At 38.5% G+C, this 26,358-nt stretch overlaps 1 protein-coding gene across 1 annotated transcript in view; it reads right to left on the minus strand.

Moving 5' to 3' along the window:
• LOC139718709 (dnaJ homolog subfamily C member 5-like) overlaps nt 1-24,405 on the minus strand; it is a 36,563-nt gene extending 12,158 nt beyond the window's left edge. The window contains exons 1-3 of the mRNA XM_071630171.1: nt 24,292-24,405; nt 3,462-3,543; nt 792-848 (exon numbers count right to left, since the gene is read on the minus strand). Coding sequence (XP_071486272.1) covers nt 792-848; nt 3,462-3,543; nt 24,292-24,329 — 177 coding nt within the window. The 5' untranslated portion in view covers nt 24,330-24,405. The remainder of the gene's footprint in view (nt 1-791; nt 849-3,461; nt 3,544-24,291) is intronic.
• Nucleotides 24,406-26,358: the final 1,953 nt, after the last annotated feature.

The raw sequence follows: 26,358 nt of genomic DNA on the forward strand, positions 1-26,358 counted from the left end.
GCTCTTGTCGACACACACTTAAAGCCACCATAGATATGAGACTTACTGTACATGATTCTGTCAATATTAGATGATTTCTACAAAGCCCAATTCAAGAAAAAGAGAGATAGATGCAATTGTATGTTAATTCCTACATGAACATACATCCCTTCATCATCATCATCATCATTACATTATACATTTGTAGGTTATCAGGATTTTGCCGATTTCAAAGGAAAACATGTGTTGCCCATAGAAGGTTTGGTATCTTTCTTTTTAATGTCTTTCTGAGCCCTATTTCATAAAGAGCCTTGTAACCACTGAGATACAACAATTACTATGCAAATACACTGGAAATAACCAATCAATTGTGAACACTTGTCACTTGTTGAGCACTGTAATTACTGCAACGTTGCTGATCCATGTTGTACAATGATTGCTAACATCTTTATGGGAGCCAGAGCTGCCAGGAAGCCTCTACAATGCTCTGCCTTCACGTCCTTCGTCTTCTTGAGTCACTAAATAAAATATCTAGGTGTCATACAGTGTCCGTCCAGTCCAGTGTTCCACACAAGTTCTTGTGCTACGAGACAAAGTACAGGTCCCCACGGGTACAAGGGGTTGGTAGGCCTACATGTACGTAGGACAGGACGTGCCTACCGGCAGTTTGTACACTGTGTACTGGTTCTGATGGAGGGCTTTGTCAGCTAGTTGGGAAAGAAATGGTCCTGGGAACAGATTTTGGTGGAAATGTACCCTTGACTCTGGTAGGGATTGCATTCCCGTTGAGATAGATTATTTGATTATCTTACCTTTTCTGTGGCCAGAGGGTCATCTCTGTTCTTGTCTGGATGTAGCCTCAATGCAAGCTGTAAAGCAAAACAAACAATCAAACAGTATAGAATCCAGACATGCATATTACTAAAATTTGTTAACAGTTGAATACTGGTTAATTGCCATAGTGTATTAAAAATATAACACTTCATTATGACACGTTTTGATTTTCCATATATCTGGCATGTCAAGTCCTTTTTATACATCATGCATGGGACTAATTATAAGGTATCTCAACCAAACATCAAAACTTCTTCAAAACCAGACATACAAACCTATTTAATAGATTGCAATTGACTTGGTAATCATTGTGTCATATGCACATTTTTCTATGTTTTTGATGTTCCATCAATATGTGCATTGCCCTAGGAGGATAATTCTCAGTGCACAGTACACAATCTGTAGGCGTGTCTTCATCAGCCCAAAGTTCAAACTAGCGGGATATTTTGCGGTCTGGGAAAATAGCCCGATACAGCGAATGTGTGTCATCAGCTCAAACAGCCCGCTTGGGGAAATTAGCCCGAAATTTGACACATGCGTACTTTGCATCATCACTCTGCTTAATACACGTAGCTCACGATTCGAAAGTGGATTTCCCCGCGCAAAATCTCCTATACTCTCCAAAGGGATATTAATAATGCTACTCTTTCTTCTGCCCAGTGAGACATCTTCTGAAATTTACGATTTGCAGAGTTTAAACGCGTCTTAAATACACACAATCTGCAAGAATATTCAGCTTAGGTAGAGTGGACCAGATGAAGAAGTACAAGAACAAGGATGAAACAGCCAGCATTATCAACAACAGTACAATGTAAGCCTAGTATGCACTAGATGTATGTGAACCTTGAATACACTGTGCGCGTATCACTAGCTTGTTATGCGCTTTCCAATAATTCCCCACAGCCAGCTGGCTAACCAGAAGCGTGGAGAGGGATCGAGAAAATTTTGGGCTGATGGAGACGCACCCAAAATAGTGCGCTCGTTCACGAATTAGCGCGCCAATTCACGAACTAGCCCAAGATTTCTTGGGATATTTTCCCGACCAAATAACACGTTATTTGCGTCTTCACGACACAAATAGCGCGCTATTTTGACATCGGGCTAGTTTCATAACCGCAAATTAGCGCACTATTTTGAAACTTCGGGCTGATGAAGACACGTCTAATATGGCTTTGCCCAGTGTATTACTATCTACATTATGCAATACTCTGCGGCAAGAAGATGTCAATTGCTTACTTCCATAGTGAAATCACTTCTTATTTCATGCATTAGAACGTACAATCAGCAGGCTACAGGTTCAGTTATAATTTCTCGTGTATCATCTTTTACCCTTTGTCAGCATGTTTTAACAACTTCTGCTCTCCTGTTTTTCATGTCATCTCTGAACAGAAATAAATAGGTTACTAACAGATAAGAGAAAGGTTGAACACTGGACAGTGTACCAGGCTCCAGGCTTTGGTGCAAACTGAACATTTGGGTGATGGTTCAACTCTACATCTTACCATGGCTCACTGAACATACATGTAGCTTGTTACAAATCATGACAACACTCCTAACAATTTATGGCTTTTAATAGTCAAATATCAGTAAGCCTTTAGACAAACATGAACCTCGATGCAAATCACTAGTAATACAGGCTCCTATTGGCAGAGCTTTGAGGGAGGATTGTTGTGAATGTCATCCCATACTAGCAGAGTGAAGCAGAGTGTATTAAAAGATTTGAGGTGTGCTATTGGGTTAAAACTACACATACTTGTATGAGGGGCACAGAAACTAACGTTGTGTATGATCGCGTGCGTACAATGTAGCTCTACAATTGTAGTACACTTGTAGGATAGCCATGGACTTGTAGATGATGCCAAAAGGCTTCCACTATATTGTCAAGTTGAGGGTATCCATTACTCTCAAAGTGACTTGAAAAGCCCATGTCATAAAGCTAGCAATGAAATTTTGTTGTCAGGAATAATTTGACCTCAGGGGTTTGAACGCTAATTCACAGAGATTATCACAAGTCCCTATTTAAAACAGAATTAGAAACCAAACTCATTGATGGATCATTCTGTCCATTTATTTCCACATTTGGCATTATCTTTGATAGAGGCCTCCACTACAAAGAAGTACTGTGAAAGTGGATTTTTTTTTCAGCACAGTATTTAGTATAGTATGGATAACAGAACACTCATGATAGAGAGACTCAATACCGGTACAGTGCTCATTCCATCTAAAAAGATACTTGGGGATACAGTAGATTTGGTTATTTAAGAGCCTTCATCGACAACAAACAAGAAACAAAGTTCACTGAAATTGGGGTAGCATGAAAATTAATGAGTGAAAATGTCTACTTTCACAGTTATAATACATTATGCATATGTATGTACATTGTATGATACGTAAAGTAAAATTTCTGAACAGACATCTTCCACACACAATATAGGCCTACATGGCACATTGCATTTGTGCTTCGCAAGGCCATATTTTGGCATCTCGCTATCATGAATATCACGAACATTTTAAAATGTTTAATATGGAAAATTTGACTGCCACAAAATTCATGGTGCATGCTGTACTTGCTATGAATCTTCTCTCTATAGCCAGTATGTTGGAATCACATCATCCGCACAAACTTGTCTGTTGTTGTTGTTACTTACTTTCCTGTAGGCCTTCTTGATATCATCTTCTTTGGCGTCCTTGGGCACATTCAAGAGAGCATAGAGGGACTCACCCGCCGTACTGCAGTAAAGAAAGAAAAACAGGTTTTAAAAAAGGCAGATGATAACACATAACTTTTATTAAGATACTCCCATAATGTATACATGTGCACGATACCTGCACAGACACACAGATACTGCAGAATAAGGTAAGATATCGTTGCGTTGTCAATAATGTGTGCCACATTGTGGGAGCCAGGCACCTTTGAATACAAATTATGTAATGGCACTAGACATACATGTACACTGTATATAAATACTGTTTAATCACTGGTACCAGGGTTAAATTCATCATCATCATCATTATCATCTGTCATAATACAACATGTACAGCTGTACGACATATTACAGTTGTAGTTGGTGTGTTCACAGGTACTATCTTTTGACAGCTTTCCTCCAATAAGATGCAATATGAAGGTGAGCTGTGAGTTTGGTGTGACATGATGACAAATGGAACAGCAAGCCAATCCACATTTCATACTGCATTATATGAGAAGGTGCTATGGCTCAGTAGATGACACTATATGGACTCCGATTCCAAGGTCCCTGGTATAGAGCCCCATGGTAGACATGTACTCATTCCCTTGGCAAGGCTCTTAACCCATTCTGTAGGGGAACCTGGTGGTCTGTGTATTAAATCTATGGGCATTTCAGAATTCAGTATGGAACAGGTTAATTCTCTTTGCCTAGTCCTTTGGATGAGATCTCAAACTCTTCGATTACAAGCGTAATCAATTCCATAGCAGCAATGTACAGATCAAATCATAATTCTACTCAATAGTAAGTACAACTGTATACAGTTGTACACCTGTAGATACTTCAATTCAGGGAGGTTTTTTTCTGATTTTAGATTGTCTGATATTCATCATTCTTTCATTCATATAATATATACTTTTCATCTGCATTTGCTGAATCCAAAACATGTGGTACAAGCCTTTTTCATCCTTCATATGCACATGTGTTTGTTTTTAATTGCCAGGACAGCTGTGGAATCAAACCAAACAACGCGCCATGTACATGTAAGCCTGTACTTTAAAATCTCATATCTACTAGCGACAGTCGAACACAGGTCCAAGGGAGATGCTTATATTCCTCTTATAAAATCTGGACATAAAGACAGTCAAAATTTTCAGGGAGCCTTCTGTAGCATCAGGGGGACATCTCCTTGTACATATTAAAGTCATGGAAAGCTTGATGACAGCACTCATCCCCCATACAGTGAAAAACCAGAATCATTAACCCATATAACAAACATCTTGGTTACTGGTGCGAGTTTCTTCACTTTGTCTCCCTCTACAAATTAAATTTGAAATTTGTTAAGATCGCAACTGTTGATCTGTAAATTAACAAACATCTTTATAACAAATTTAATTTGTAGAGGGAGACAATGTGAAGAAACTCGCACCTGAACCTTCATCCCTCTGAATAACATATTTCTTTCATTTAATATATGCCTTGTCCGCCTTGGACTACATACATGTACAACAATGTCGGAATTTCGGAGCTTGGGTATTTGTTCCATGTTCATCGTGTCACTGCCGGCAACCAGGGACAGCCTGGTGGTAGTGTCGCTGCCTGGAAAGCAGTAGATGACAGACGAGTCCCACTGGTTCCTTTTTTCCGACATGATTGCTAATTTACAGATCAGCAGTTGCGATCTTAACAAATTTAATTTGTAGAAGAAGACAAAGTGAAGAAACTCGCATCTGAACCTTCACCCCTCTTAATAATATATTTCTTTCATCTTGGTTACTGTCATACATTAAGTTTCATGTTTTATGACAATGCTAGATAACAGACATCATTCTTAAGTAGAACACTTTTCTGCTATTAGATCAAAAATTTTTGATCAAATGCTTGCAATGTGTGAACAAAAAGGTCACTGCATGAGGAGCACTGCAAACATTGCTGGCTGTACATGTTTTACTGAGCAATGCACACCAGTTGACAAAACTATGGGAGTGTTTATCGACACACTTCTGGTGCAAAATTAAGGTTTCCAAACAACTTTCAAGGAGTTTTGGGCAGTTGATAAACATAAAACTGTTCTGATTATGGGGTTAGAAATGCGTTTCTGAAACGCCAATCGCACGTTTCCGTAGACTTCATAATCGCAAAGTCGTTTTGAAACATTTTGCAGCTGGGATCTGCCCATGCCAATCACTGCAAATTACACATTTCTGCTCCTCAAGTCAAACTGCAAAACTCATGACGAGAGTTGGATAAACGCAACAACTCAAGAAACACAATCCAAAATGCATTTGCAAACAGTGGGTCAAGTGCTGAAAGGCGTTTTAAACCATGGAATGAAGTTGATAAAAGCAGCCTATGAGACTTACATGTAAATGATAGCTGGCATGAATGAGCTTGCAGTTTAAAAGAAATTTACATAATGTATCTTATTCTAGAGTGGTTACAATCATTCATGGTATGGTAACCTTGTGAACATGCACTGCTGCTAAGTACTGTAAAAGTGGAAATTGTCACAATGTGGAAATTTTTGCGCATTTCGCGCAACCAGAAGCTAGCGTAAAAATAAAAGCAGGCAAATATTTTTGCATGCCATATGTTCCAGTACAATGTCCTGACTCCATGGAATTCTAAAACACCCTTGAAATTCATCTTCCCCAGTCAAATGCGAAAAATTACTCACATGAAAATATCCAAGTGCTTTTACAGTAATGTGTTTGACCACAATAATACACCTGTACATCATTGAAGTAGATCGCATACACCATATTTGTGCTAAATGCTGAACATCACTGGAAATCATATCTGTGTTAAAAGCGGTGGATAGGGTGCATGAGGATCACACACCAATCATTAAAGGGGGTATCTCACTAAGCGGCGAACGTAGCGAATTTGGGAATTCGCCAGGGTTCGTAAACGGTTGCAAAAGGTTCGTTAACATTCGCAAGAAAGTTCGCAAACGGTTTTTCTTGTCGCAAACAGTTTTTCTTGTCGCAAAGAAATTTTGAACATGTTCAAAATTTCTTTGCGAACCTTTGCGAATTTGTATTTTTGCTAACAGTTGCAAACATTCGCAAACATTCGCAAAACACTCGCAAACATTCGCACAACACTCGTAAGAATTCGCAAACGGTCGTAATACGGTGTCGCTAACGTTTTTATATGATTCGCCACTGCTAGCGAACAAGTAACCACATGGTTCCCATATAAAAGCTTCTGAAACAGACAAGGTTCCACTCTAAGAAAGTTCTTGAAGCTCTTGACATCTCCATCATGATTGTAATTGCTTCAAAAGCTTTTCATATTGACTAAAGTCTGTCCTCTGCAACAAGCACTCTCTGACTCTCTTTCTTTTCTTCTTCCTTTCTTGTTTTTCTTTATTTTATTTCTCTTATGCTGCACAACTCTTAAAAAAAGAAAGAGTGAAAATGTTCACTCTTGAAGAAGTGAATTACAGAAAAGAGTGAGTTTTGAGTGAAATTGGGGTGAATTTTGAGTGAAAATATTTATTTTCACTCATTTTGGAGTGACCTCAGGGATCACTCGAAAATCTTGGAGTGATCCCTGAAGTCACTCCAAAATGAGTGAAAATGAACATTTTCAGTCCAAAATCACTCTAATTTCACTTGAAACTCACTCTTTTCTGTTATTCACTTCTTCAAGAGTGAACATTTTCACTCTTTCTTTTTTAGAGAGAATAGATGTAGCAGCAGCCTGACAAAGCAGCTCTTCAAGGATAGCAACACCTTGAGCCCCTTCTTGGCAGAAATTTATTTCCATATCCTGGAAATCCATCTTGAACGGTTGTGACAAGAGATCTGAATTCAGTGGAAGGTTTTATGTCGTTTTATGGGTCTTACTATACACAATCGCCTGGTACTTTTCTAGGTCCAAGAACATTCGCAAAATTGTCGCAAAGGATTTGCAAACAGTTGCTAATATTTGCAAAACTGTCGCTAACATTTGCAAAATTGTCGCTAACATTTGCAAAATTGTCGCTAACATTTGCTAAGGCCAAGTAAAAAAAGAAACCAGTTTCTCGTCCTCGCGCGCATCGATTTTGGCCGCCGCATCGATTTTTTTACTATTTACTATTTTCAAAATGGCGCTGAAAATACCAAGAAATTCATAATTCTCATCCCAGCCCGCTCCCCGCCCGCATCGATTTTCAGTTGCCGCATCAACTTTTTTTATATTTACTATTTTTTCGGCCGCCGAAAAAAAGAAATCGACAATTCACCTACCTACCAATCGTGATGTCTCATTTCTAATTACGCCTTGCGTCCTCTACTTAGCTGTAGTACAGCTGTAGCTTAGTGCGTATGTAATAACGCATGCATTTCACACTGCGAGCTCGGCAAGAAGGAATGACCCACAAAGCAGTCGAACTGTACCAGTTGGATGGGCGCGGGCGCCCGGGCGGGCCTGGGCTAGCTGTGATGTACAGCGCACTCGGTACGTCGTGAACGCGATAGCGGCAACATTTTTGCAATCAATCGCTGATATTCCACGCATATTTCGCGCATTGTTCGTATTTTTCCCCGTTTCTCATATTTCAAGCGGATGAATTGTACTGTAAAAATGCTTGTGAGGATTGTATCGAGTTTGTATACATTTTCATGTCATTGTGACTATGTGCATGTGTGTGCAGTGTCGTGCAGGGGGGGGGGTGGGGGTGGATCCCCCCCCCCCCTCCGTCCTTATGTACACGTATGTATGTAATATATACAGTCAACCTCGGATACCTCGACGTCGGATAAGCCGAATTTCACTTACCTCGGGTGCAAAATGAAAGTCCCGATTGTTCCCATGGAGTTTCCGTGTATTAAAATTCGCGTAGCTCGAAGAAAATAACTCGAAGTTCGGTTACCTCGAAGTGAAATCTACTGTCCTGATCTTAATTAACTTATTGTTTTTCCCAGCATGTAGCTCGAATCGAATTGCAACGTCAATCAGAATCTCCGATTAAGCGCGCGTGGACAGCGGAGACATGTCACAAATCTTTTCACACTTGACTGTAAATATTCTTAACAATCGCGCGCCCAAAGAAATACCCGGTAGGCCTACACAGATGACAAGAAAAAACCCCAACACCTACCCACTACACACGTACACGATATGCACATAGCACCCGTGCCAATGGAGTACTTACGTTAACACTACGCTCTTTTCTTTAACCACTGTGTTCTGATTTTTGATCGTGGGTGATACCGAGTCGTCATACCGTGCGCGTAGATTTCTTAACCGTCGTGGCGCACCTGCTTAGGTGTTGACAGTTATATCTTGGACGTTAATCACGGTCCACTGTTCTAACATCAATCTCCTGCGTAGTGCCTATATTTTAACTTTTATTTTCGGCCTTTCACGAAGTTTATTTCATTTATTCTTCCCCGAGAACGCAAGCACTGGATTTTTGTTTTTCCAGCAATGCGATTATGAAAATACATGTAGTGTCGTATAATGATCTGGAAGTATAGGCCGAGCATAATAAAGAATGGAATAGACAGGGCTCCACACTGACTTCATCGGGTCACCAGTGTCATTGATTTTTATTTTTTGGTGGTCAAAAGTAAAATCTGCTGACGCAAAAAAAAAAAACCCAAAACGGGAAAAACATTAGAAAAACTAAATTAGTCCTACTAAATATAGAAAAATTAATATTAAGCATTATTGAAGTGATGCAGATGCCCATGTCTTAAAGAAGTGAATAGAATATTCAATCATCGTATTCTGTGTTTTAAGATTTAGCAAATTTTGCATAGCCGTAGAGATTATTATAAAAGTTGATGCTTATACTAGGAGGTTAAAACTTACGTTTGAAATGAGAAAGTGGGAGGATTTGCTGACATTTGTTAGCATCCGAAAGTTACCGTTATTCATTTCTTACTGCAAAAGCAATCATCCAACATATATTAGTATGTTAGCACCTTACGGAGCCGAATATAACCGTTAATTATTTTTAAATGTAAAAGCAAACAACCGACATTCATTTTAGCATCTTGGCGGAGCTGAATTCTTTTTTATATCCTTATCCATTTCCAAACGTGAAAGCAAACATACGCTATTTGTTTTAGCATCTAACTGAGTGGATTAATACCGTTAATCATTTCCCAATGTAAAAGCAACAATCGGTTATTTATTTTTGCATCGTCCCGAGCAGAATATTACGGTTATTCATTTCAAACATCCGACATTTATTTCATTATCGTATCCGGAGCTGAAGGTACTGCTGTCCACTTCCGAAAGTGAAATGAATCATCTGACAATTATTTTATCATTGTACGGAGCCGAATGTTACTGTTTTTCATTTTCGAACGTCAAGGCAAACATAAGACATTTATTTTTACCATCAAACATAGCTTAATTACCGTTATTCATTTCAAAATGTAATAGCAAATATCCAATATTTTTTTAACATCGTATGGGGCAGAATGTTACCGTCATTCACTTCCAAACATGCCAAACGTAAAAGCAATCATTCGACATGTATTTTAATAACTTCCGGAGCTGAATGTTATTACCATTTACTTCCTAACGTGAAAGCAAACATACGGCATTTATTTCATCATCGTATAACGGAGTTTGATATTACACTGTATTGTTATTCATTTCAGAACATCAAAGCAAACATTCGACATTTATTTTAGCATCTTCCGGAGCTAAATGTTATTGCAATTTACTTTCAAATGTAAAAACAAACATCCAGCATTTATTTTATCATCGTTAGAAGTTGAATATTATTGTTACTCATTTACGAACGTCAAAGCAAACATCAAACATTAATTTTACCATTGAACGCAGTTGAATGTTACTTTTATTCATTTCGAAATTTAAAAGCAAACATCAGAAAGTTATTTTAGCATCTTCCGGAGCCGAATGTTACTGCTATTTCCTTTCGAAAGTATAAGGAAACACCCGACATTTATCAAACCATCGTACGGAGTTGAATATTAGTTTCCGAACGTCTAAGCAAATATTAGACATTTATTCCAGCGTCTTCCGGAGCCGAATGTTATCCTTGTTCATTTTCGAACGCAAAATCAAATATCTGACATTAGTTTTAGCACCATCAGAGCTGAGTCTTATCGTTATTCATTTCCAAAAGTATTAGCAAACATCCGACATTTATTTTAGTATCATACAGAGTCGAATATTACCGTTATTCATTTCCAAAATTAAAAACAAACATCTGACATTTATTTTAGCATCTTACGTAGCCGATTGTTACCGCTATTCATTTTCAAAAGTTAGTAAAGGCAAACATCCGAATTTTTTCGGTGGCGCGATCGGGCCACCAAAATCTTTATTTCTGAAATTTTAATTTCAATTCCGATTTTCATTCAATTCATTCATATAAAAGTCGATTCAATTCCAATTGACAAGCATGCAAACAATCAGTAGGCACTACAACAGATACCATGTTGAACAACGATAAACTTCGGATAAGTCGAAGAAAATTCGACGTACGCGTACCTCGAAATTCGCGTACCTCGAACCATTTTCTTCAGTCCCGACGAATTCGAGGTATCCGAGTTTGACTGTATGTTGCTTACATGTAGGGCCTACATAGTAGGGTACCCAAGGGGGGGGGGGGGGGGGGGTCACCGTGCACCCCCCCCCAGGACCTCCTCAAAACTTACTTGACTTTGTTTTGTTCAAGTCTCACGCAACTTTCGAGACCAAATTTGCAACATCCGCGTATACTTTTGTGAAGTCACGCCCGTTATTGTAAGGGAATGTCCCCCCAAAACGGGCACAATTTTGGTGATTTTGTGTACATTTCCTATGGAAAACAGGTGCTCTGTCATGAAGGTCATGAAAACCTGATTATTTTACAATTAATCACTTTCATTGATTAGTTTTGTGCTAATTATGGTAGAAAAGTGGTCAGTGACAATTTCCAATAGAAAAACAAAGAAAAAACAAAAGTTGAAAAAGTTGAAAAACAAAGAAATACATAAGAAATCATGAAAAAACAATAGAATACATTAAATTTCACCTAGAACAGCCACTTTTCGTTCCTGTTAACATCTTGATTATGTTTTGGTATGTCATGAGGATCCTGAAAGGGCAAGTCCAAGATAACGCGCACGTTACGTATGGGACATTCAGAGACTTTTATGACCTGAAAAATAGTGTTAATGGCCTTTGATCATATTGAACTTCATCATGGTGATTGATATCTAGGAGAAGTATAATCATGTAAAAAAATTTAGAAAAATGACCTTGACAATTATATTCTAGAAGAGAAAAATAGTGTGCCGATTACGTATGGGACCAGAAAAATTTTGTTTTTTTGAACATTTTTTTCAACCTCAAAAACTCTCTGAAAGTATATCATTCTACAACTTGTAACTCACTGTGATGAAAGTCACAACACTCAAGATTATCACAGGTAAGTTTCATGTAATTAGGCAAAAAGCTCTAATTACAGGTTCTAATTAAAGACAGACATGACGCATTACGTATGGGACAGTTATGTATGGGACAGTTTGTCCCCCATTCATTTAGTGTGTAAAGAACCATGTTTATGGGTATTTTGCATAATTATTGAAGTAAAATCAGTTGAAACTACTCAAATACTGATCCAGATTGTCAAGGAAACAATATTCCCCAAATATTCACCATCATAATCATATTCAATCATATTTTTATATATTTATGACCAACTTGGGTATGCATGCCCTTTGTCCCCCATTCGTTTAGTGTGTGGAGAACCATGTTTATGGGTATTTTGCAAAATAATTTTGCAAAATACCCATAAACAAATTTTTGCATAATTATTGAGATGGAATCAGTTGAAATTACTCAAATACTGATCTAGATTGACAAGGAAACAATATTCCCCAGATATTTGCCATCATAATCACATTTGATCATATTCTATATTTTTTTATGACCAACCTTAGTATGTACTGTATGCCCTATTTTCATCAGGATAGTTACTACTGAAAAATTGAAATAGTTAAGTGTTAACTTCCATTGATGAAGGGCAGTTTGCCATTCAGTTTCAATAAAAAACAACTTGACACAAGAAATATCAAGTTTAATAAATAAGCAATACCTGCTGCGTGGAACCCCAGTGATCGAGTAGATATGTGATGTCTGTCTAGCAGTCAGGTCATTGATTCGAGTCACACCTCAGTATGTATACCCATGAATTTTGTCGTGGCTACTATTGAAAACTGAATAAGGACAATTTGTGTATCACTTGCAATAAATAAAAAATCATTTTACTTTATTTTTTATATATATATCACAACCATTTCAAATTGGAACTCCATCACATAAACTTTGAATTCCTCTAGTCTTAAGATTGTATGCTCTTAAGTAATTCATATAATTGGTTTCCAATCATCTCATTAAATGTTGAAAACTGAATCCTCATTTCTACAAAAAACTATACCATCCCTTATATGCTGATTTTTCATTGTGTATTTTGCCATTTTCCCCTCCCCCTTTCTGAAAATTGTTCAGTCAAGTTCATGTATTGTTTCAAGTGTCTATAACTCAAAAAGTAGCTGCAATGTTGGGATGCTTTCTTCAGGATGATTGACCATTTGTGTACTGAGAGACCTTCCCAGCTACTAGCTACATGCATTCACATGCAATATGTATGAGAATGTCCCATACGTAACACATTTGTCCCATACGTAACATTATTTCAATGCCTAATAAAAAATGTTTCTTTTACTTTTTTTTTCTTTTTTCTCTGGTATTTAATTTCTCTAAACAATAAATTAGAACTTTCCAAAAGGGCATTAAAATAACCTTAGCAATTTCAGAAAAAACCTAAAAAAATGACCTCATTTTGTTACGTATGGGACATCTCATGATAGGACACGAGCTAATTTGCATAATCATTTGCATAATCCCTAAATTTTCATACCAAGTTAAACTATGTGATGAACTTCTTATGTCCACATATTAATCAAATATCATTTGCTTTCCTTTGAATTAATATGAATTTTTATAAATGTCCCATACGTAACGCTGTGTTTCACATTTATGCAAATGAAGCCCTTGAAATTTGCATAAATTTACATAATATCATTTTTTCCTTCACGGAAATCAAAACTTCAACTCATAAGCTTCAAAATGATACCAAACATGTCAATATTGAGCAAAGATGAAATTTTGCCTTCTGAGGGGACCTTATCTTGGACTTGCCCAAAATGTAAGTTTCGAGGAGTCCTGGGGGGGATGCACGGTGACCCCCCCTTAGGTACCCAAGTAAAATGACTGCACTTTTCCAGCAAATGTAGAATTATCAAATGGGTGTACAATTGTATCTGCAAAATAAATAACTTTTCCACGGATTCTGGTTTGTCTCGTATTTCTGCGGGATACTTTTCTTTACGATGTAAATTCACGGACACGGCCATGAGTCGTATCATCTGTAGTGTGGTATACAATCATTCATCATCCAAATGATGAGTGATTATCAAATGTCTTTTTGGAACATTAAGAAACATCTTTAAATGTTTAATGCTATAATGCCATATCAGTATCATTTTGACATCCATCTGCAATTGTACAAGCCAGTTTCCAGTTGCATGTGCTACAACTTTATTGTACTGTGAAGAAATGCAGATACATACCAGCTGTGTGGACACAAAAAGTCACAAACACCAATGATGAATAAAGCAGTGTTTTGAATATCATGGAATTTATTTCAGTCGTACATTCTTTGCTGAAAGACATGTTTTATACCTGTTTCATTTAATAGCACAATACATCAGAACTGCAAGTACACTGGTATCAGAAATGCCATTACAACACTAAATACCAGTATTAAGATGGTCATTTTCCCTTGACATCTGTAGTGGAAAGAAAAAGCAAATGTATTTCTGCATGCATGAAGTTTCATTTCAAGTATGGTACATAATCTATTTGTTTGAAAATGCACAGAGTGCAGGCAAGACATACGCTTGAGACCTGGTCTCTCATAACACAGCTACCAGAGTGATATTTCATTTCATAAATTGGATATAGAAATAGTAAAGCCCTCTCTCGTTACCTTTCTCAGAATTACCGGACGAGAAACACATATTACTTTCATTTTGACAATCCTCGAAAAAATAGTAAGATATCAAATAGTAAGGACCTCCCTCATCGCCCTGCTCAAAAAACCCGGACGAGAAACTACTATCTTTTTTTACTTGGCCTAACATTCGCTAATAGTCGCCACCTGTGTTCGCAAACACTTTCGCAAACGTTCGCTAAAGTGTTGCTAATTGTCGCTAAACATCGCTAACTGTCGCTAATGGCAGAAGCGAACTTTGATTTTTCGCAAACATTCGTCAGAAAAGTTGGCGAATCTCAAATTCGCTACGTTCGCAAACGTTCGCGGCTCAGTGAGATACCAGCTTAAGTGGTGAGACGTTGAGCCTGTAAACATAATGCAAAGTTCAAACTAATGTCATCACTGCGTGCATCCATTTTGGCCAGGTAATACAGGAATGTCTGTGTTATGATCATACAATGTACATGTATTAATACTGCTTATACAGGTTATATGGTATTTAGCCACAGGTGAACTCTTTACCCAGGATAAAGCAGCATACATACAGTACAGTACATGCACATTGTTTGCTGGAGGGGAAGGGAGGCGTGAGTGAAGGTCATACATCGCACATTGTATTTGCACATGGCCTTCTAGAGTTTTGATAATTCAGTTGCGCCTGCATATTGATTGGCAGGGACAATTATATTTGCTTTGAAAAATGAATCCTTCGGCCGTGAATCCTTCAAAATTACAAAATGTAGGTCTTACAATAAAATGATATGACTGAGATGTCTTCTTCATGTGGAGGTAAATCAAAGGCGTGGTTTCCTTTTTGTTTTCGTTTTTGTTGTTTTTGCTTTTTCAGAACCACAAAACACTTTATCAAGATGTACATGTACAGTATACTTGCACTTCAATGTTTCCATTGTCTCTTAAAATATAAAAATGATAACTAAAATCCTCTGATAATCTGAGAATTTAATTTCCCTGCCAGAAGGGTTATTTCCTCCCCAATCCCGGATTGTTCAAGTACTCCACTGATTGCATGGGTTAAACATTTGAAGTGGGGCAGTAGGATGCTGTGCTGGCATACCTTAAATGCACTTTTGACTTTTTGTGCAAGTCACCTTCCCTCGGATAGTACATAAAATGGACATCCCGTGTATGAGAGAGTCACAACTCATGCATGTAAAGATCCGCTTCATTCATTCTGCGCAAAGAGAAGGGGGCATTTAAAGCTAAACTGGACCCTACAGAAGACCAGACTCTACAAGTAACTTGTATGTGTAACAGGCAGAGACAGAAACCATTTCATTTGACATAATCTACAAGTGTAGATAATGAAGCAACAAGCATTCAGGATACTGTTTGATGTACAGTATGTATCATGCATTTAACACACAAAATCTTAATGCTTCCAGGCACTACACACCCACATGCTCACTTGTCACATGGGTGAACAAACTTGAATGTGCACCCACTGAGTCCAGCAACTATTTACACATTGCACTCAAATAGATCGAAATACTGAAAAATTACTCGGCTGTTGAGGCAAAGGAAATGCCAGCATTGATCGGCTGAAAACTAGACACAACATTCATTAAGTGTACTCTTTATTAAAGTGATGGTATACTGCATTGCTTGCAAGTGATTACTTGGACCCATTGTCTTAACCCACATTCCTTACACTTTCATTTACATGTACATACAGTAGTACTTGGTACCAAAGTGTACCTACACTTACCTACAGGCTGTATTCAAAAACATATAAAATGTATAGCTATTGTGTATATACTGTACATTCAGAGGCACAGAATCTCACTATATGGGCAAATCTAAGTTACAATAGCAGTGGTACACTGTCTGCTAATAATGCACAGGATATCAGAAACAAAAACATACAATTGTACTGGTGCTGTAGAACTCTTTATCACTAAAGTCTCATTACATGAAGTCAATTGAAGTAATATACATCTGAATGAACAGCACACACACACACACAAACATACAAGTTTACACAATAAATTATATTCCACATCCACTTGAGTAACACTAGCATTGTAATAATGTATGCAAGGGTATGGCTACCTAATACACATGTACACTGTACAATGTAGCTGTCAACACTACCTCGTTACATAATCAATAACCCCTGACAGACTTGAAATCCAGACCTCCTCACCTCACCAGCTGCTGATCGCACCAACAGACATGACATGCAACCTGTTCAAACCTGTGTTCTTGAAACAATGTCATCATTTAGTTGGTCTCCAACTAAGAAGTTATATGCACAATGTGTTTTTTACATGTACATACTTGCTCCATCACATTATAACATTTTCTCAGTTTACACTAGAAGTACAGGACAAGTTGTACTTGTATCATACCACTTGCTCCATCACACTGTAACATTTTCTCAGTTTCTTCCACACTCATAGAAGTACATGGACTTCTGGTTACATTTGAATCAGTATGGACTGTACTTGTACATGTACAAAATGTGCATAACACATTTTCATGACTCAAAAAGATTTCTAGTTCTTGCTACCATTGAATTGACAAAAATCCCAGAGAAATGACACCCTACATTGTCATTACAAGACAGTGTTTCTCCTTGTAAAAGTGACACTCCAGAAAAATGGGTGAACCTTGTACAAGTGTACCATGTAATTCAAGACTTTTTCCATACAGTCGGGATAATAAATACATTATGTACATAAACATCCTCTGAAATACAGAAGGTTATCATTATTTTGATCGATCAAACGTTTAGGATCAATGCTGGAGGTGAAATATCAAAGTCACATACATTGTAGACTAGAATAAAACAAAATGATTTTGAATTCCTAACAAATGTACTGTACCATGTAATTGTACAGAGCTATACATTTAACCCGTTGAGGATGAGTCCCGAGTATACTCGGGCAAATGTCTATAAACAAGAAATGCATGTTGTAGCAAAATCAGTCCGTCCTCAATGGGTTAAACATACAATATGCCTTTCCCTTCACTATTTGTATAGAGAAAAAGATAACATCTGTCTTGCGATTTCAATGTGTTGTACGTGTAAATATTTAGAATCAGTCACTGCTTCAATTACAAGCATGGGTATAAAAGGTTGTGGCGACGAAACTACAAAGGGTCTGATATCACAAGACTAGCACAGCTGTTGATTGTCACCATTGTCTGTGATCAATATTCATGAAAAATGCTAATCCTCTCCCTAGATCTGTCAGCAGCCATGGTAAATGATACAATATACATGTAGAGCACTGTTTCAATAACGGACTAGACATGGTTATAGTGTGTACTAAGTTCTGTATTTTGTATTTTTCATTCAAGATATTTAAAAATGATCCTATCAAAGTGTTTTTTCCACCGTACATTTGTTGAGAAGGTGCTTGAGCTTGGCAAAGTGGATACGGTACTCTGTGTCTGTAGACATTACAGTCACAAGCCTAAAAGTATGTTTGTCCTCACCATGATTCATGGAGACATGGGCCCCATTTCATAAAGAGTTTATTTGATGTGTCCAACTCTTTGCTGGAATGACTATTGTCATGGTAACGACAAGAATACAGCTTCCTGATTGGCTGTTTGCTCTGGAAAGTTGTCATTCCAGCAAGAGTTGTCATCCTAACATCTTTTACGAAATGGGGCCATGGAGTGCTCATGCAACATTTTTACCCCTCTAAGGACAAGCTGATTTTGCTTTGACACACTTCTAAAATACAGCTGTGCACATGTCTGAGTATACTAGGGAATATATGTACATTGACATTGTAGTAACAGGTTTTAAAAGGTCAAGAAAGGAACTGGACTTTAATACTAAGACACATCTTTTAATGATGAGTCTATAGATATCAATGACAATACACTATCAAGTTGATATTTAACTTTAATTTGACTCAAATTCACAGGGCTGTCAGATTTAAATCATATCAATACCCCTTTTCCCTCGATGAAAATCTATCATTAAAATTTGGTACCCATACTTTTTTCGCGCTTGGCCGGTTCAGGAGAGTTCCGCATGTTTTTAATTCCGCAGAATAGAGACATCACGCACAGGAACATATGGCGAGCAAAAATATTTGTGTGCATTTATTTTTATATAGGTTCTGGTTGCACGAAATGTGCGAAAATTTCCACTTTTACAGTATGGAAATTGAATATTACAAGCAACACAATATGCCAGAATTTAATTCCCTGGTTCAGGGAGGATTTTGCATTTTACTCTGTAAAGACATCAAACAAAGACACCTACCCAAGTGTACTCTGGACAACCTCTTTCATGGACTAATAGACCATGTGGAAAGAAGATGGGACTGGCCTGGGAATTGAACCCATCACCTAAGCCTGGCTTATTGGGTAGGTAGCAGCATACCTGCTTCGGCTGAACTATTGTCCAACAGCCAGCTTATACGGTGTAAGTAGCTAGCGGCATTACGTATTACCTACTTTTTCTTTAGTTCTTCTTCTTCATTGCTGTAGGCCACAGTCCACTGCACTGTTGTTGTAAATTCTACATAGTGTATCTGGCATGTCTAGTGCCCATGTACAGTGTACCTGTACATAATGTAATACTAGATGCAGTGCAAGTAAAAATCATTTTACTGGAATTTATTTGGTCCTAAAACCAGAGTGACAGGCTTACTCAGTCTGGTAATTTACACTTCCTGCCTGCAATGCTGGGCAGGTGTCATCAAAAACCTACTGACGTGAAAAGAAGCCAGATTGTTCCAGTGACAGTATTTAAAATTTATTAGTCCATGCGTGAAGGAAATGTGTATTATCCAAATGCTCATTTGGTAGTGCCCCTTCCCCAATATGACAGTAAGTACAGTAATTGCGACCAACCCAAGCACAAAGTGTGTTCAGACTGCAGATTTAAGGAACTGTCTCATATGTGGTGGTATTGAACATGAAATTCACCTTTCAAGTTTGATTCATTTTAAATTTGAATACCGGTACTTACAGACGTTGTAGTTCATTGTTGGCACTCATGCTGTGCAAAATTTGGTTCCTTCAAGAGTCTCTTTCTGTCCCACGTGGATAATTTTTCTTAATTTGGTCAATCACCAACTGATTCACTTGAAGGATCTGGAACCTGGGGGCAGGTACACTTATGTCTATTATATGCCAACGTCCAATACCACAATGTGCAACTACTTGGAGACACTAAATCATTATCGTATCTGCAGTCCAAATATGCTTCACATTTGGGCTGGTTGCAGTTAGGCAGGAAGCCATATGTGTGAAGTGTTCAAAGCCAGTTGGCCATCCAGTGCTGAGTTTGTCCTTTTTAATTTGCTCTCTTATGAAGAGTATATCACTATGTCACCTTGTTTGCTCCCATACAAAATCAATGAACTTACATCAGTGTACCCTAGAGGGACAGGGGGAAAATGTAAATTGTACAAATACTAAAAGCCATATCTTAATGCATGAGAGCCTTTATCATGTTTATTCAAAAAAACTGATAATTGTTCTGCTGAATCTCCCAATGTCTGTAGTGAGCTCTGAACCAGATCACTAAAGTTAACACTAGCAGACACGTTGCACAGGCCCTGTGCTTGTAAATAAAACAGTATATCACTATGTCACCTTGTTTGCTCCCATACAAAATCAATGAACTTACATCAGTGTACCCTAGAGGGACAGGGGGAAAATGTAAATTGTACAAATACTAAAAGCCATATCTTAATGCATGAGAGCCTTTATCATGTTTATTCAAAAAAACTGATAATTGTTCTGCTGAATCTCCCAATGTCTGTAGTGAGCTCTGAACCAGATCACTAAAGTTAACACTAGCAGACACGTTGCACAGGCCCTGTGCTTGTAAATAAAACAGTCACAGACAGTGCAGTGCAGTACTCCAACTCGCTATCTAGCATGCACATGATCATGATGCATGCATTGATGTAGACAAAAAAAGAATCTGTATGTCCGGAGGAGTCTTTTATCATTATTTTACTTTATCGGCTCTCCTCCATAGGAGGGGATTGTGTGAAGCCAGACGCAGTCTCCATGGAACATATCCTAGACAACCAGATACAGACCGATCTTTCGGTCAAGCATTGATGCATCAGTTAATTTGCACTATGCAGAAATGATGCAGATACAGTAATACAAATTTTAATTTAGTGCGGGGGGGGGGGGGGGGGGGGGTGTTTCACGAAAGTCAAGCTTAATTCAAGATTGACTGAAAATTATGGTATGCAGCTGGTTTCCCTGTTCAGTTTCATTAGCCTATTCAACACCCACTTTAACTTATCATTAATGTTTACAGAATAATTCCATTGTTATTTATTTTATCTTGAAGTATCAATTGCTATATAAACAAGAGACCCGCGGGTCTAGCGCTCACCTGAGTATCGCAAGTTCACCTTTCACGCAGTCACTAATCTAAATCATTCACAGCTCTACCAAAATTTGACCAGGCATTCTCAAGTAGAAGATGAAAATGTACAATATCAAGGGCCCATTTTTTTAAGATTCCTTAATTTGGGGGGATTGGGGCCCCCTGGGGCCCTCTGGGTGGGGCATGGTGCCCATTTTGATAAATTGAGATATTGACCCCTAGGGATGCTACCTGCCAAGTTTGACAAAAATCCATCATGAGGTTTTCAGGAAGAAGATGAAAATGTACAATTCAGGCCCCCATTTGGACCCTTCCAACCACACCCCCCCCTCCCCCCCCCCCCCCCTACCCAAGAGGGGCACCCCTGGATCTCCTATGAACAAACTTGTAGTATTATCTCAGCTCTATAACTTTTGATTCTAGAGAAGATTTATAAAGATTCCTTCATTTGGGGGGTTTGGGACCCCTGGGGGGCCCCCTGGGTGTGGCATGGTGCCCATTTTAACAAATTGAGATCCTAACCCCCTAGGGATGCTACCTGCCAAGTTTGGTGAAAATGGGTCATGGGGTTCTCAAGAAGAAGATAAAAATGTACAATTTAGGCCCCATTAGGACCCCTCCTCACCCCCTCCCCTGGGTCCCAAGGGGGCACCCCTGATTCTGCCATGAACAAACTTGAAACTACAGTCCTCAATGTACTAACTCATAGTATTAACTTAGCTCTATCACTTCTGGTTCTAGAGAAGAAGATTTTTGCGGATTCCTTCATTTTGGGGGGTTTGGGCCCCCCTGGGGCCCCCTGGGTGGGGCATGGTGCCCATTTTAACAAATTGAGTTCTTAACCCCCTAGGGATGCTACCTGCCAAGTTTGGTGAAAATGGGTCATGGGGGCAATTCCGCAGTTAGGTGGACATGACATGGATAAAAGAAATGTGCCTCTTTATCATACTCTTTAATTTAGGTTTCAACTAATGCCATGGATGTTCACCAATCATTAAGGTCTTTCAAATTCAGTAGATTTTATTTTTCATATTTATTGATTTTGCGAGATCTAAAACCATCATTGAAAATGTACTTGTGGGACTGGGGACGCTGAAATTCACTTAAATGCAAATTACAGTGGGTTCCTTTGAAATTTTTTCCTCAAAGTTTTGCTAAAGGGTAAAAGATGAATACATTTAAGTACTCCAGAAGTCATATGACATTTTGTCAATTACAAAAGGGTGAAATGACCTGCGGAATTACTCCGGACAAATGTACGTTACTAACCGTAACGTTACTAACCATGCTTTTGGGGGTCTAGCTAAGAAATTATTGGTCGTACTGCTAAAAAAATTTGTGTGAACATTTGTCATGATGCGATAATTGAAATTAATGCAACACTTTGTTTGAAGTAACTTTAATTTTTGCACAGTTTTTGTTACAAGACATTGATTTTTTTGTCATGTCCTTTTTTCGTAACGTTACTAACCAGCCCTTTAAGTTGCCATAGCAATTCTAATATGTCGTGGATTGTATCCATTTTTTTTCTGCATCATAAACCTGGGAAAGATGAACATGTTTTTGTCATAATTTTGACTTGAAATGAATAAATGGTAATTTAGTAGTAAAAACAAATATCTAAATTTGTTCAAATGTAACGTTACTAACCGCGGAATTGCCCCTGGGGTTCTCAAGAAGAAGATGAAAATGTACAATTTAGGCCCCATTAGAACCCTTCCCCACCCCCCTCCCCTGGGTCCCAAAGGGGGGCACCCCTGATTCTGCCATGAACAAACTTGAAACTACAGTCATCAATGTACTAACTCATAGTATTAACTTAGCTCTATCACTTCTGGTTCTAGAGAAGAAGATTTTTACAGATTCCTTAATTTTGGGGGTTTGGGCCCCCCTGGGGGCCCCCTGGGTGGGGCATGGTGCCCATTTTAACAAATTGAGTTCCTAACCCCCTAGGGATGCTACCTGTCAAGTTTGATGAAAATCGGTCCTGGGGTTTTCAAGAAGAAGATGAAAATGTAAAAAGTTTACGCACGACGCACGACGCACGACGGACGACGCACGACGCACGACGCACGACGGACGCCGGACGAAGGGCGATCGCAATAGCTCACTTGAGCCTTTGGCTCAGGTGAGCTAAAAAGGCTCCAAAATCTTCATTTTCATTAGAAAGTTGGGCAACATTGAAGACACACACAGCATACCATAACATTTAGTCAATCTTAAATCTTAAGTTCCACTTAAATTCTTCATGAAACCCCCCCCCCCCCCCCCCCGAGATCATATTATTTGACAGACTCAGAGTGAGAACAAAAGTAGGATATCAGAGTAGATGTAAATTTAGTCCTCATTTAGTATAGTTGGGTGTCCATCACATCGACATTGTTTTCTATCATAATTATTCTTAAAATATTTCACAATTTGCCTGAAATTTTACTTCACGCAGTGTATTAATATACTCTGAATTCACAAGCATGCATTAAAAATGTGATTTGCAGTACACGCTCCACGATAACTGCTTCGAATGCGAGGGTTGCTATTTTGACACACTCAGTTGCAAAACCAATACCCCTACCCACTATCAAATTGACAATACACTGTAAATTTAGGTGTGAAATGGGTAATGCTTTTCCAATGAATGTGCATTTATAATCTACGGTAGATTCTATCATTGTTTTGCTGTTGATCTTGTTTAGTATCGGTTTTTCAGCTTTTTTGGCATCTTCAAATCCCAGTGAAGAATGCAAAACCTCTGCGTGCGCATGTAGTCTCATGCGTGAAAGTTCATTCTGTTTTAATTTTACACACCAATGGCAATGCCCGGAGGGCACTGGCTGATGGCAATGCTATAGGTTTCTCTAGGTCTATGGCTGTAGAAGTGTAGGTCTAACAATTGTTCTTAGAGCGGTGTCGGTTTCCATGTAGGCCTACAGTCAGTGTCGATGTGTTTTGACTTTTGGACACCTAACTGTTAGCTAGATAAGTTTACTAAATTTTGTGTCATTCATTTGTTCATGTGTAATGTAATAACACTGAGACATGAAGCCACACATTCGTCATCATTAGAGGTCTAGCGGTTAGACCTTGATAGAATCTACGGCTGGCTGCTTGAGCGCCCATTCAGTAGCCGAATGGCATACAATAATGTACAAAGTGCATTAGATCATTAGTTAGATATGATGTGGACGACCGGTGCACTTCGCACGATCGCGAGACGAGCTGACTGAATGAATGGACGGGCCTCTACGATCTACCAATCCATTGGTACATCAAACCCACAGCGCACAGGGCGCTACATTCGTCATTCACTCACACCCCGTTCAATTCAGATGACTCGCACGTTCTCAACGTGGGGAAAAAAAAAAAAAAAAAAACTGGTTGCCGTTTTCTTACATTTAACAACGCTACAATGGGTACAGTTGAAGTCTTCTTACCTCATAGATCTCGACTCTTTCGACATTGGCGATGCCATGGTTATGGTTTATCAGTAGGTTTGGGTAGAAATCCTCGTCACCTTTTGTTCATTGCAGCTTCACGAAACCGCACCTGTCATCTCATGCTTATAAGTGGAGTGTTCAACGAAGGTAGCTAGCGTGTGATGAGTTGAGGGTTGCATACGAAATGTGTTTCGTGGTATGGTGGCTTCAAATAACAGAAGAATGTGGATGTAGTGGATAGAACAACTCTGTGTAAATTTCGTTGTGGAAACCACAATCTGCCTATTGCTAATTGTCAATATTTACCTGATCAAGCACCCGAATTATGTATTTTATGTAATTTACAGGTTCAAGGGGCTGAATTTCATTACTTGTTGGTTTGTGCTTTCTTCAGTGAAACACGTATAAGGCATTGTATTAAGAGGTATTTCTCATGCCGCAGAGACTCCAACTCTCCCGTTTTCGACGGGAGATCTCCCGCCGAAAACCCATTTTTGCAAAATCTCCCGTTCTCCCGTGTGAGATTTAATTTCTCCCGCCCTGGCTCAATGTCTCCCGTTGGAAAGGATTTCTTACTTATTGCTATCGTATGTTGCAAAAATAAGCCTTAGATAGCACCAGAGAGCATCTATAACCCTAATATATAGGAACTTCGCGCTTCGCACACATAAACTTGGGTCTCCCGTTTGCTAGGGGTTTCAGGCGGGAGAATCTCCAGATCAAAAGGTGCTTGGGGTTGGAGTCTCTGCATGCCGTCCTATTAAACGTTATTAAATTTCATCAAGCAAATAGTAGGAGTATTAAAAAGTTGAAGAATTTGTCCAGATTTTGTAAGATAATTATGTCGAAGTTTGACTAGAATCATTTTTAGTAGTGCCAAAACTGTGAAGTGTGTCAGTTGACACAGTGTGCTCTATTTGTTGTTAAATCTTGCCGATACTATGTTACATGTATTTATGTGTTGTGACTGCCAAAGATTTAATCTTTTTTATTGTGTGTTTTATACTCATTGTATTTTTTCCATGCCCCGGGAGGAGCCGTTTTAAGAAATAAAATCCATTGCCATTGTCATTCGTTGTCATTGTTATTGTCAAGCCGTTCATGGGTCATGTATAGGACCTCATGCAACTCGAAATACCCCGTTTTTCTACACTAATGGTACAAACTCAGGTTGACTCCAAATAGGATAATGGTATGATAGCACTTGGATTTGAAATAATTCTGACGTCCTATAGATGGCTGACTCCCGGGGCTAAATTAAACAGAGAACAATCGAGACCTTCAAAGACATATATAGTTGTTTCCAGGAAAAGCTCATGAAATTCTTTATTTGGAATATGAACAAATAAACTTGCTGCTCCTTATTTTTCAACATTGTTTTTGATTATCAGTATATACAATATATTTTTGTACTTTCGTACATCTGATGTATTTTTCATTGAGAAATAAGAAAATAGATTGAAATTGATATCAATGATGTTGAAATAAGTTGTGTATGAAAGGTATCAACCAACCGCGGGGGGGGGGGGGGTAATCAACTCCTAGACATTCAGATGTGCCACCCTCCCGCAAGTCCAAAACCTCAGAAATAGACTGAATAGAATATAACATCAAATTTGCCCCCTAACTGCTGCTAAAGACCCTACATGGCGTCACCAGGGACATCGCATCTCGCATTAATTGCAGCCACAGAATGCTAGCAGGTAGTGAGGAGTGTGATAGAGACAGCCGTTGATGGCGCTCGTGATGTCCTTGCTTGCTTATTGTCTGCTTTCACACACCAATAATGAGTATTTTTGGAACTCACAATATGTTCGGGACAAAGTCTAAATGTCTCCAAAACTCGATACATATCCTAGTAGTGATGTGAATAACCGATTCCTCATTAGCAGCTTGTAGGCATTCACTTTTGCATTTTATACATATTATCAATTACGGCAATGCTACGCTGTGTTTTTCCTTTCTTTCCTGTCTGTCCCGTAATGTCTGCCCTGTTTTCAATTATTTATATTTTACTTTCGTAACTAAGAAAGTCAAAGTTTTTGCCTCGATTGCATGAGTTGT

The sequence above is a fragment of the Diadema antillarum genome, unplaced genomic scaffold, assembly GCF_040938485.1.
Source record: "Diadema antillarum isolate AM-2024a unplaced genomic scaffold, OU_Dant_1.0 scf00000099, whole genome shotgun sequence".
Taxonomy (NCBI): Eukaryota; Metazoa; Echinodermata; class Echinoidea; order Diadematoida; family Diadematidae; genus Diadema; species Diadema antillarum.